Raw genomic sequence first — 13,925 nt, 5'->3', positions numbered from 1 at the left:
TGATATTGTGAGCACCCGCTTCCCTGAGCCAAATGCCAGTTTGCTTAAAATAGCTTGGTTCTTGCTTTCTGAAATGGAAACTGTGTGATTCAAAGGGTTACCAGTCATGGGAAGAGTGAGAGGCAGTTACAAGAATTTAAACATGAATATATGAAAGTGCCTTAAAAGCAGTGGTATTATTGTTATTAACTATCATTTAATCGATCATCCCTTCTAAATAACTGATGTACACAGGGGCTTTCAAAAGACTTTTTATTAATGCAGAAAGGGCACTCCACCATGGAGCCTCTCCAAGGGACAAAGTCTTACCAGCGGGTGTGGAAGTGGATTTTGGCGCTGGAAGTAAACTCCTGCGGGGTGCTGTCACACTGGAGGATGCTGGAGGGGCCACCCGGCCGGCCCCCTTGGGTGTGTCCTTAGAAGGCAGAGATGTCTTCAGAACTGGCTGTTCTTCATTCCCAAAGGTTGAACCTGTGGGAGGCAGACAGCGTGTTAATTATAACTTCATGAAAAATGGATGGAGCCCTCACCATTTGCACTTGCCAACCAATCCTACTGCCGTCATCTGCTTTAGAACTTGACCTGATTCTTAGTGAGTGACCTTGAAAAGTATTTTTCTGGAACCCTATGTGGAAAAGGACTCCTTTAGTCACTGCATAAATATCTGTCACACAAATCCCGTGCACTAAAAGGGGCTCCACAAAAGCCAGGGACAGCCTGCATGCACGCACGCACGCACACACACAGACATACATACACACACACACACACACTCAGTTCGCTTATGTGTATCTGCAAATGTATGTGTATATAATAAACACTTATTTGATAACTCAGAGAATGAACAGCCTTTTATTTTTGAAATACAGCGTGAGTGACCCAGGAGAAGTGAGAATAGGAATATACACATGTACCATGAGCCCAGGAATTTTATTCAGAGCTCCCTGAAACCTCGCTCATTTGACCTCCAGAAAAGGAGGCTTGGGATGAAGGTAGAGGGGTAGAGAGCATGGGGACAAGAGAATCTCTCTGAAACTCAAGCAAGCTTTCTGTTTGAAAAGCTGAGGCCTCACCAAACTGTGAGGACCCTGAATTACTTCCAAGGTAGAAGACATTTATTGATAATTGCAGTTTACTAGTCAATTTAGAAAGAGCCTCTTTGTTTATAATCCACTGCTCTGAGACGCTGAAGATATGGCATACTGGGATTGTGTTTGTGTCAAATTTAAATATGCAAAGTTGTTTGGCCTAAACTTTTCTTCTGTATCTTTCTAAACCTTGTGGTTAATACATTTTCAATCTCTTAAAAACAATGACATCACTATCTATTCTCTGTTAAAGGGTCTTTCTAATATACTTCTGAGTACAGCTGTGAGGCTAATCTATTAATTTAGAGAGCCTGAATGCACGGAGATTACCGCTTGTTTGGAATAAAACAGTCCAGTGGTAGGAATATGACCATCTACCATGAAAAATAAGCCGTGACAGCTGGAAGAAGTATACAACATTTTAGTAAAGGATTAAATTTTGTTTTCATCCTTTTCAAAGGTTAGTCTAAACATTCTATTTAGATAAGGCCTGCATAAAAATGATAACATTATTAAAATGGCTTTAGTGTTCCTAACATCCAGGCATTTTATTCAACCACTTAGAGTAAGAGATTGTTGCTTTTCTCCCTCTTAACACCTGAAATTCTGTTTAAAATTGTGGAGATTTCTGTTGTTTCTAAAGAAAAGCATATTTAGGAAGAAATCAAAGAACATACCATTTCTTAAAACAGGACCTATGCCCTATAGTTCTTTAAAGGTGCTGTGCAAGTTTTTAAAAATAGTTCTACATGGGATTAAGAGAATTTATTTCATCTATGCAAAGAAAACAAATGCACTGAAACTCCATTGAAAGGATCTGCACTGTATCCTGGGTGTCAGATAAAAAATATGTTTGATGCAAACCTAACCAGGAAAAGCAACACCATGAACTTGCAAAAACAGTGAGCCTCAGCTTCTGAATTATCCAGTGGATGCACCAGTCCAGTGCTAGAACTCAGAGAATCTCTCAGGGATTGAATGATATTTTCACATGGGACATGACTCAACCACTAGAAATATCTCACAAGTAATTATCTAATGTCTAGCCTCCTGCTGACATACTGCCAGAATAATCTGTTCACTGAAATGTGTAGCAGAAGCTGAATTGAGCGCAAAATCTCTCACACAGAGTCTTTTATTTAACAATTTATGAAAATTTCTTAAGAAAAGAAATATTTTGTATCATCTGTAGAGTTCAAATGCACTTGTATCAAATCCTCTTGCATCTGGCATCATTCTCTTACATGAAATTTATTATTCTGTGAACACGTCAATTTAGAGATTTGGCTGCTCTCCAGGCTGGGAAGTAATTCATCTGTTTGAAGTACAAGTATCAGGGAACTATGTACTTCCCTCTGAGGGAGGGCTTGAATTACCAAAAAATAAAATAATATAAAACACTATTCTTATCTATTATTATGGGAGACAGCTGGCAATAAACAGTTCCACTCTTTGAAAACTGGCTTAAGTTGGCTGGTAATTAAAGATGCATTATTCAGTAAATGAAAAGTACTCTGAATTTGGAAATGGCTGTTGAATTCTATAAATGCTCCCAGTACTTCACAATAATGCTGACAACATTAAACCATTGCTTGGTAAGAGGAAGAAAACAACTGGAAAACTGCTTGTGTGAGCCAGAAAAATGTTCTGGAGAATTCAGCCAGTGGAAATGGTTCACATGGCTAATTCAGTCTTTTCATTCCCAACCAATCTGAACCGACTCCAGCCTGAATAACCCAGGAAATTTACCTACCCTTCCACTTGACCATAGCACAGAAGAAACATCAGCAACGTGGTTAATGGTGTAGATCCGGGAGCAAGATGGCTAGGGTTTGAACACCACCTCCTCTACCTACCACCTCTCCTGCATCACAGTTTCTTCATTCATAAGCGGGGATAGTGATAATCTACCTCACAGAGCTGTTGTGAGAATTAAAGGAGCTAAAGCGAGGAAATTTTTTAAAAAGTTAATGTAAGAGTTGATATGAAAAAATACTTAGTATCTGATATATAGTATGCTCTATGTGTTGGTTATTAATGTACATGCTAATTTTAAGTTCTAGGGCTAAGTTATTACAACAAGTCAGTTTTTCATGGGAAAACCACTTGGAAAGTATTCAAGGATTAATATCAGATGGGCTGCTCGACATGAGAAGAAAGAAAAGGATTGAGGTAAATCTGGTAATACCTGTAGGATGAAAGACTAAAGAGAAGAGTGAGAGTGTGATTGTCTTAAAAATATATGATAAATGATTTCAGACATACAAAAAGGTGAGGATAACACAATTGACCATCAAGCTTAAGAAGTATGAAACATCATCAATTCCACTGACAGTGAAAAACTGCTGTGACAGGGCCGGGCGCGGTGGCTCATGCTTGTAATCCTAGCACTTTGGGAGGCCGAGGCGGGCAGATCACGAGGTCAGGAGATCGAGACCACGGTGAAACCCCATCTCTACTAAAAATAATTAGCCGGGCGTGGTGGCGGGCGCCTGTAGTCCCAGCTACTCAGAGAGGCTGAGGCAGGAGAGTGGCGTGAACCCAGGAGGCGGAGCTTGCAATGAGCCGAGATCGCGCCACTGCACTCCAGCCTGGGCGACAGAGCGAGACTCTATCTCAAAAAAAAAAAAAAAAAAAAAAAAACCTGCTGTGACATAGGGAAGTTTGCTCAGTTTCCTGGATATTCAAAATTGCTTTCCAAATTGCTTGTTGCAATTCACATTAACCAGAGGTAGTAAATGTAGCATCACTGGATTTTAATTTTGGCAACTGTTTTAATTTTATTAACTGGTTTTAATTTATACATTTCTGACAGGTGGCGAGGCTGAGATTTTTTTCACAGTTATTGGCTACTCAAGTTTTTCTCTTCCATAAGATGCCCATTCATAACTTTTGCCCATAATTGAGGTGGTTAGCCTTACTTCTTTAAATAGTCTGGACACATTCTTTATTGGATTCTATATTGGCTATCAGTATATTGGATACTGATACATTTCAAATACTCTCCCAGTCTTTGGCTTGTCTTCCCACTTATGGTGCCTTTATTCAGAACTTTCTCATTTTAATGCAACTGATTGTCATCAGTCTTTCCCTCCTGATTTGTACTTTGCCTGTCTTAAGACTTTCAATCTCTCTCCTGAAATCATAAAGATGTTCTCCTATGTACTATTTGAAAAGTTTTAAAGTTCTGTTTTCACATTTACATCGTCAATCCACCTAGAATGTTACATGGGGAAGAGACTGAATTTGTTGGTGCTGTTTTCTATATAGGAGCCCGCTGTCCCAGGCCTATATATTAAATAGTCTAACTTCCTTGCCTTATCTGCCAAGCCAGCTGTTATATGCCAAGTTTCCATTCAAACATGGTTTATTGGGGCAGACCCACAAACAATCCCAAAATTTCAGTACTTAACATAGCAAAAGTTTAATTTGTGATCATGAATCATCTTTTGCAGGTGCTCTGGATGGGCTGCTGCCTTGCGTGCTCTCCTTGGATGAATTCAGGGACCAAAGCTCTCTTCATCTTGAGCTTTTGCCCTACTCTAGATCTCTTGAGAACTTAATAGTCAGCTGGTAAACAAAGGAAAATGAACTGTTCACAGGAAGATTTCATGGGCCATGCCTGGAAGTGGCGTGTTATCACTTCTGCCTTCAGTGTACTGGCTGGAATTCAGTCACAAGAGCCAGCAAGGGAGGCTGGGAAATGTAGTTTAGTTTATGTCCAGGGGAAAAGGGAGTGGTTTGATGAACAAATATCCACTGTCTGCCATGTGAGGCTCCATTTCTGAGTTCTCTGTTCCATTTCATTGGTCTATTTGTCTATCACCGTGTCAATGCCATACTGCATTTATTCACTACAATGTAAGATCAGTCCTGGTATACTAAACCTGTATAAGACAAATATCACAACCTTGAACTTTTACTTTAAAAATTGTCTTAACTATCTTTGGCCCTTTACTTTTGCATATAAGTTCCAGAATCAGCTTGTTAAGTTCCATGAAAAATGTCAACATTTTCAATGGACACGATTAAGTCTTCCTTTTCCGACTACAACATAACTGAAAGAAGAGCAAGCACAGATGTAAAATCAGCAAACATGCTGAGTAATAATTATACCCTAGGACCATGTTACATGATAGAGATACAAAGAAGGCTTAGTATCATGAAAAAATAAACATCAAAACAAGTGTCTCCAAAGAGGGGCAGCACCACTGCACTGGGGATCAACATTTATGAGGATATTTTGGACTGAGGCAAGGCTGGCAGTTAGTGGGTGGCGCTGTCAGTACCTCTGTTTAGAAGACACGCAGAAATGTAAGAGACCATAGAGAACAGAGGTTAATAACTGTTAGTTGAAGGGTATGAAGTAGGGAGAAAAGGCATTTCCAGTAAACAATCATATGTCATTGAGAGAATTTCCCTATACTATTCTTTTTTCTTATTTATTTATTTATTTGAGACAGAGTCTCCCTCTGTCCACCAGGCTGGAGTGCAGTGGCGCAGTCTCGACTCACTGCAACCTCTGCCTCCTGGGTTCGTGATTTCCCTGCCTCGCCCTCCCAAGTAGCTGAGACTACAGGCGCCCACCACCATGGCTGGCTAATGTTTGTATTTTTAGTAGAGATGGGGTTTCACCATGTTGGCCAGGCTGGTCTTGAACTGACCTCAGGTGATCCACCCACCTCGGCCTCCCAAAGTGCTGGGATTACAGGCATGAGCCACCGTACCCAGCCCCCTATACTATTCTTAAATATTGAGCTGGTTGGTGGCCAGCTCATTCTCTTTAATTCCCTTCCTGTGCCCATGCCAGCAGGACACTCTGCTTCCATCACACCGTTTTCCCTGAAGGATGAAGGTATTCCACTGCTCACAGGAACTAAAGGACTATAGCCTCTTGCTTCACTGCTGAACAGTGGTCATCTTCTGTAGATATCCGAATCATCACATCATCAACTTACCATTTGCAAGGTAAGATCTCCTTCATTAGAGTAAAATAAAAGGTATATATATTACTGAAAAATTGCAAGGTTATATATTCCGCATGATTACAGAATCCAGCTGGGTCCAGTTCAATACATAAACCGAATCTCTCTACAATTTTCTCATTAAACTGTTAGGACAAAATGCCCTTTTAGTGTCAAATCCTTGAGGAAGGCAATCTTCTTATTTTTCCTCCAGGGACAGTTCCTACAGTTCATTCCTCACAGTGTGTGGACACCCTGGGCTGACCAATCGCATCTGTCAAAATCTCATGGAGTTGAACTCCTACCTCACACCATAATTTGTTTTAAATTAGCAAAAACTAATTTAAAATAGATCTTAGACCTAAATGTAAGAGCTAAAAATATATAACGCTTAGAAGAAAACACAGGTGTAAATGTGAATGATCTTGGATTAGGCAATGGTTTCTTAGATGTAACACCTAAAGCTCAAACAAGTTGAGAAGAAGACATATATCCCACTCTTAAGTACATACCCAAAAGAAAAGAAATCAGTGTATTGAAGAGATCTCTGCATTCCCATGTTTGTTGCAGCACTATTCACAACTGCCAAAATTTGGAAGCAACCGAAGTGTCCATCAATAGGTGAATGGATAAAGAAAATGTAGTACATCTATACAATGGAGAACTATTCAGCCATAAAAAAGAATGGAGCCCTGTCATTTGCAACAACAGCGACAGAGCTGGAGGTCATTATATTAAGTGAAGTAAGCCAGACACAGAAAGACAAACTTCCCCTGTTCTCACTTATCTATGGGAGCTAAAAATTAAAACAACTGAACACATACAGATAAGAGTACAAGGATGATTATTAGAAGCTGGAAGGGTAGTGGCGGGTGGGAGCAGAGGGAGTAGGGATGGTTAATGGGTACAAAAAATAGAATAAATAAGACCTAGTATTTACCAGGATAACAGGGTGACTATAATTAAAATAATTTAATTATACATTTAAAAATAACTAAAAGAGTATAATTAGATTGTTTATAACACAAAGAATAAATGTCCGAGATAACGGACACCCCATTTACCTGGTTTGATTATTATGCATCGCATGCCTGTATCAAAATATCTCACGTAACCCATAAATATACATACTATGTATCCACAAAAATTAAAAATAAAAATATTTAAAAAGTTTTTAAATCCTAAAAAACAAAAAAACTTAAGAAGAAGTGAATGGACTGCAATGAAATAAAAAATTTGTGCTTCAGAGGACAAAAAATCAAAAGGACTCACAGAATTGGGGAAAATATTTGCAAGTCGTATCTGATAAGGGTCTAGTATACAAAATACATAAAGAATGTTTATAGGCTGGGCATGATGGCTCACACCTGTAATCTCAGCACTTTGGGAGGCCAAGGCAGGAGGATTGCTTGAGGCCAGAGTTTGAGACTAGCCTAGGCAACATAGTGAGACCCTGTCTCTACAAAAAATTAAAAAGAAATTAGCTGAGGCATGGTGGTACACACCTATAGTCCCAGCTACTTGGGAGGCTGGAGTTGGAGGATCTCTGGAGCCCAGGAGGTCAAGGTTGCAGTGAGTTGTGATCACACCACTGCACTCCAGCCTGGGTGATAAAGTGAGACCCCGTTTCAAAAACAAAAAGAATTTTTATAAACTTAATATAAAGCCAAATAACCCAATTAAAAATGAGAAAGGGATTTGAATAGACATTTCTCCAAACAAGATATATAAATGGGACATAAGTACATGAAAAGGTGTCCACTTGTCATTAAGGAAATGCAGATCAAAACCACAGTGAGATACCACTTCAAACCCAGTAGAATAGCTATAATAAACATACAGACAATAAAAAGTATTGATAGGGATGTGGAGAAACTGGAATCTTCATACATTGCTGTGGGAGTATAAAATGGTGCAGCTGCTTTGGAGAAAAAGTTGGTGGTTTCTCAATGTGTTAAACATAGAGTTGGCCAGGCATGGTGACTCACACCTCTAATCCCAGCACTTTGGGAGGCGGAGGCAGGCGGATCACAAGGTCAGGAGATCGAGACCATCCTGACTAACATGGTGAAACCCCGTCTCTACTAAAAATACAAAAAATTAGCCGGTCGTGGTGGCAGGCACCTGTAGTCCCAGCTACTCAGGAGGCTGAAGCAAGAGAATGGCGTGAATCTGGGAGGTGGAGCTGGCAGCGAGCCGAGACCACAACACTGCACTCCAGCCTGGGCGACAGAGCGAGACTCCGTCTCAAAAACTAACAAATAAACAAAAAAAACAAAAAACAAACAAAACAAAACAAAAACCCCATGGAGTTACCATGTGATTTAGCCGTTCTGCTCCTAAGTATATGCCCAAGAAAACTGAAAACATATGTTCACATAAAAGCTTGTACATGAATGTTCATAGCAACATTATTCACAAGTCAAAAAGTGAAAACTACCCAAATGGCCCCCCATCAACTGATGAATGAATACACTAAATATGGTATATCCACACCATGGAACATTATTCAGCCATAAGAAGAAATGAAGTGATGATACACACTATATAACATGCATGAACCCTGAAAACATTTACAAAAGGACAAATATTATATAATCACATTTATATGAAATGTCCAGAATAGACAGAGACAGAAAGTTGATCAGTGGCTTTCAGGGGCTGGAGGGAAGTGGAGTGACTGCTAATTGATACAGGGTTTCCTTCTGGGGTGATTAAATATGTTCTGGAATTAAATAGGGGTGATATCGCATAACCTTGTGAATATACTGAAAGTCACTAAATTATACACTTTAAAGAGGTAAATTTTATGGTACTTGAATTATGTCTTAAAAAAACTCAAAAGATTTTTTTTATCTAGATCCCCTGGCTGGAACAAGTTCCTTAAATTGTGATTCAGCTCTTCTCCTCTCCCCTGAGAGACTCCTAGTGTTCTTTTCTGGTGAAGTTTTTATTCCTATACTCTGTCCCCTATCCCTGCATTGTGACTACACTGGATTCCAACCAATCTGTCCCAGGGTTGTTCTGTCTTCTGATAATATATTCTTACATAATACTAAAAAAAGCATCCCTGAAACCTACTATTGCATCCCATTCATTAAAGCAAAATGACCAAGCTCCTATATAAGGAGGGCGATACTCAGTTCCTCCTTAAGCCTCTTCACTTTTCTCTTATACTCCTGCAGAATTAGGTGTAAGTCTGAGCTGCTCTGGTCCTACATTACTGTTATGGTTTGAATGTGTCTCCTCCAACATTCAGATGTTGCCAGTGTGATAGTATTAAGAGATGGGGGCTTAAAGGTGATTGGGCTATGAGGGCTCTTCCCTCATGAATGGGATTAAGGCCCTTATCAAAGAGGCTTCACATTGCCTTTGGCACCTGGCCCTTCCTCCCTGCTTCCACATTCCTACTGCCATATGAGGACACAAAGTTCTTCCCCTCGGAGGGTGCAGCCCTCACTAGACAACCAAACCTGTCAGCCCCTTGATCTTGGACTTCACCATCTCCAGAAATGTGAGAAGTAAGTTTCTGTTCTGTATTAATTACCCAGTCTATGGTATTTTGTTATAGCAGCACAAAGAAGACTAAGACAGCTGCTGAAAAAGAAAGACACATGCAAATTCAGGCCAGAGAAGCCTGTGCTAAGGGAAGAAAAGTCTCTTGTAAAATTTTTGGGACTGGGAGGAGGAAGGTAGATTTATAGGTCACTTGATATCCCCCTACAAAGTAACGAGTGATTCCTATTCAACCTCCTCAAAAGGATAATTGACTGTGACTGACGTTCGAGTGAGAACTTAGGGTTTCTGATCCATATTCAGGGCACTTTTCACTACTTCATTTATTGGGAATACCAATAACTCAGCCTAAACTCCCAAAAGAAATAATGGCAACAGGGTATAAACACTAACCAGACCAAAATGAGGTTCTTAAGGAAGAGGAAGGCTGCAGAAGAAAAGCAAAACAGTCATTAAGAAGAAGACGGCATCATAGCCAAACTCTAAGAAACGAGTTTCACTGACTTTGAATATCAATATTATAATCATTAAACTACTCTCTTCACTGATTTTTTTTTTAACAATCCTAGGCAATCAAATTATATAATGTTCTGGCTGCATGATTAGCTAATTGATGCATATTTCATTGACTTAGCAGCATTTATCACTTGGTGATAATATTTAGTTTAATTATTAAAGTATCAACTGATGGTTTTATTTCCCCATTCTGCATATTTTAACCGAAGTGTATATTTTCTTTCTCACATTAAAGGCCTAAAGTAAACCTGAGATCTTGCCATTGCAGCAAAGTTATTTATTTCTTTTTCAAAATGAAATATTTGACTAAGAAAAGTTGAGATTCCACAGAGAAAATGTTAGATATTAAAAGTTTCAAATTCTGGATCTCTTTGAAAGAGGAAGCATTAAGACTAAGAGTGAGGGGAAAGTTTTAAAAGATGGCTTAAGCACAATAAACCCTCACAGCAAGCTTTGGTGCTTATATAAATCCTTACATCATCTATCCATGAAACATTGATTGGTCACCCTTGATGTTTCAGGCACTGTGCTAAACCTCAGGGATAAGGAGATGAGGGGTCTGGTCTATAATCCCCAGAAGTTCATATTTCATGTGACTGTGTCCATTTGCAGAAATTCAGGAAAGATACAGTAAGCATTGAGCAAATGCTGGCTGATGTTATTGTTATAAACCCACACTTGGCAAATCACTGATGAACACATGAGCTGCCTGGTCCAGCAAAGGAACAAGACAGAAACACAAACTCCAATAAACAGGAAGAAAGTGAGCATATCTTAACAGTACCAAGAAAGAACAAGAAGAGTTCAGCCCAAGGGGATATGGGAAGGTACTAACAGAGACATTCAAGGTGGGTTTTGACAGTTGGGTGGGACTTGGATCTGTAAAGACAGGGAGAAACTGTGAAGGAGAAGGGATGGCATGAGTAAATACCCAGCATTAGGGAAGTGCATGATTGGCAAGGAGTCTAGTTTGGTTGAACAGTAAAATTCGGGGGGAAAAATGGAAAATTCAGGAAGAAAGACAGATGGAGGAAGATAGTAGCAGACTCCTCTCATAAACTCTCACTCATCCACCTTCACTCAGAAGCTGTTTCAGGGACAGAAAGTATAAGTTAGGCCCTAATTAGAAAAAGTTGCCAATGGTGGATGCTGGCAGAAACCGAGAGAAGAGGAATCCTTTACTAGGAGATCAGGAAGCCAGAATGCATTTCAAAGATTTATTTCCAGTCCTATTTTTAAAGGCACAGACTAGAAGGATGCTTAAGGTTACAGGCCCCAGGAGAATTTGAAATAAAGAAGAGGATATCTTTAACTTTAAATTTCTAACTTTACTTTCAATAGCAGAATGCCTCTGAAACTCTTCAGTTTACAAACTTAGTTGGGTAAAGTCAATAACATTTACAAGGGACAGAGAAGACGCTCTCTGATGGTGACAGGTAACAAGGAAGATCCCCAGGCTTGCCCTGAGAGCATGCCACAGCTCCCTGATGCGGCTCATGTGCCCGCCATCTGCTCAGGCGGCTGTGTGCCTGTCAGAGGGCCGTGCCAGCTTCAATAGCAATAGATGCCACCAGACACAGGATAAAGAGCAGCAGCTGCTCGACAGAAAGGGTCTTGTGATGCTAAGAGCTCACAGGGCCAGCCACATGAGCTTCCATACACAGGGAGCCTGTGCTCATGCTCGGGGCATGGTATCAGCCCCACATGCCTGTCCACATTGTTCCTCCCCATAGGGAGAGATGAAACTTCAGAGAACTAGAAACTCAGAGCATGCCAGGGGGAGACCTCAAAGAGGGGGAGTTCCCATTTGTGCCTGTCCACCTCCATCCCTTTTCCCAGAGAGTTTCTCTCTGCTGAACTGCTTAGCCCTCAGGGATTTGCTGTCACTAAACTGTGCTTGGCTCTGACTCGCTTGGCTCTAAGAAGTACTGCTAGAAACTTGCTCATGTTTTGTGACAGGCATGCGGCAGAGGATGCTGTCCACCGCGCCTGAGACCTCCCTTTGGGGCCAGACTCCTCCTGATGGGGGTGCTTTACCTCAGGGGCACCATGAATCTTTCAACACATGGTTTTTTGCTCTTTGATTTGGCTGCCTCTAGCAGGTCCCTGTGGTATGCATTTTTAAAATCGTGGTAAAAACACTTTATAGCAGACCTGCCCTCTTAAACGGCAAGTGTGTGATCCTGCTTTGTTAACCCTAGGCATAAACCTGTACAGCAGCTCTCTGTATTCATGCTGCATACATGAAACTTTATACCCAATGAATGGCAGCACCCCCACCTCCCCTTCCTGTAGCCCCTGGCAACCACCATTCCACTCTCTGCTTCTATGAGTTTGGCCTTTTTAGATACCTCATGTAGTTGAGATCACACAGTATCTGTGCTTCTGTGACTGGCTTATTTCACTTAGGATAATGTCCTCAAAATTCACCTATGTTGTCAAAAATGGCAGATTTTTCTTCTTTTTCAAAGGCCCTATGGTATTCCGCTTTATGTAGATACCACATTTAAAGACAATCCATTCATCTGTTGATATTCGTTTCCATATCTTGGCTATTGTGAATAGTGCCACAATGAACGTGAGAGTGTAAATATCTCTTTGAGACCCCGATTTCAACACTTTTGAGTATATACCCAGAAGTGGGACTGCTGGATCATATGGTAGTTCTAGTGTTAATTTTTCAAGGAACCAGTGAACTGTTTTCCGTAATGGCTGCACCATTTTACACCCTCACTGACAGTATACAAAGGTTCCTATTTCTCCACATCTTCACCAACATGTGTTATCTTTTGTCCTTTTAATAAGAGCCATCCTAACAGGTGTTAAATGTTATCTCTGTGGTGTGGTATTCATTTTGGATGTGCTGATGTTAACTCTGGCTTTGTATCGTTTTCTTACCTTTGTTATTTCTTCCCATGATTTCCTTATCTATTTTTTTTAAATTTTACTTTAGTTTTTGAAACTTGAGGAATGTAAAACCAATAAAGCTGTCCCTGATTTACATTATCAATCCCTCAAATCTCAGTTGCCTTTTAGGAAAGAGCAATGATGGCTTAAGACAAATTAGCGGACTTTTATCCACTCTCCAGTAGGGAAAGGCAGATTCTTCTCCAGGAAGAGACTGAGCTATGAATCTGACGTAAGGACAAATGGGCACTGGGGAATGACTGTTAGTTGTTAAGCTAATATTCTGTCAAATTTAATTCTGACCTGACTATATTCATTAATTTTATTATACTAGTTACTGAGCATTTTCCTGAGACACTGTTCTGCCCCTGTCCTGCCCCTGTCCAATTCTGGAGCTCATGTTCTTGTAGTTGGGGATAGACAATAAATATAAAATAGCATAAAGAGAGGACAAGGCAGGAGGATTGCTTGAAGCCAGGACTTTGAGACCAGCCTGGGCAACATAGGGAGACCCTGTCTCTACAAAAAATAAAAAATGTAAAAAGCTGGGCATGGTGGTGCACCTGTAGCCCCAGCTACTCAGGAGGCTGAGGCAGGAGGATTGCTGAAGCCTAGGAGTTTGAGGCTGCAGTGAGCTATGATCGCACAACTGGACTGTTGCCTGGGATCCTGGACAACACAGAGAGACCCTGCCTCCAAGAAAGAAATAGAATAATTACAGAATAGAATTCCATAGCATGCTATACAGTGCAAAATGCCATGAAAAAAAAACAGAGCAGAGTGTGGGGTAGAGGCTGTGACCTGGGGAAGGCCTCACCATGGAGGGCTGTGGAAAGATAAGACTGGAAGGAGGTGAGGGAGAAGACAAGAGAAGAATGAGGGCAGGGCTCAGGCCAGCAAAGGGACGAGCATGGCTGCCACAGACAGGAGGAGG

The 13,925-nt window shown here is 40.6% G+C and overlaps 1 protein-coding gene across 7 annotated transcripts in view; it reads right to left on the bottom strand.

The window, feature by feature from the left end:
- MTUS2 (microtubule associated scaffold protein 2) overlaps positions 1-13,925 on the bottom strand; it is a 729,967-nt gene that overhangs the window by 226,512 nt on the left and 489,530 nt on the right. For all 7 annotated transcript variants that reach the window (XM_055244645.2, XM_055244647.2, XM_055244648.2 and 4 more), the window contains one exon: positions 310-471. In XM_055244645.2, coding sequence (XP_055100620.1) covers positions 310-471 — 162 coding nt within the window. The remainder of the gene's footprint in view (positions 1-309; positions 472-13,925) is intronic.

The sequence above is a fragment of the Symphalangus syndactylus genome, chromosome 15 (genome assembly GCF_028878055.3).
Source record: "Symphalangus syndactylus isolate Jambi chromosome 15, NHGRI_mSymSyn1-v2.1_pri, whole genome shotgun sequence".
Lineage (NCBI taxonomy): Eukaryota > Metazoa > Chordata > Mammalia > Primates > Hylobatidae > Symphalangus > Symphalangus syndactylus.
This window is presented reverse-complemented; position numbering and strand designations above follow the sequence as displayed.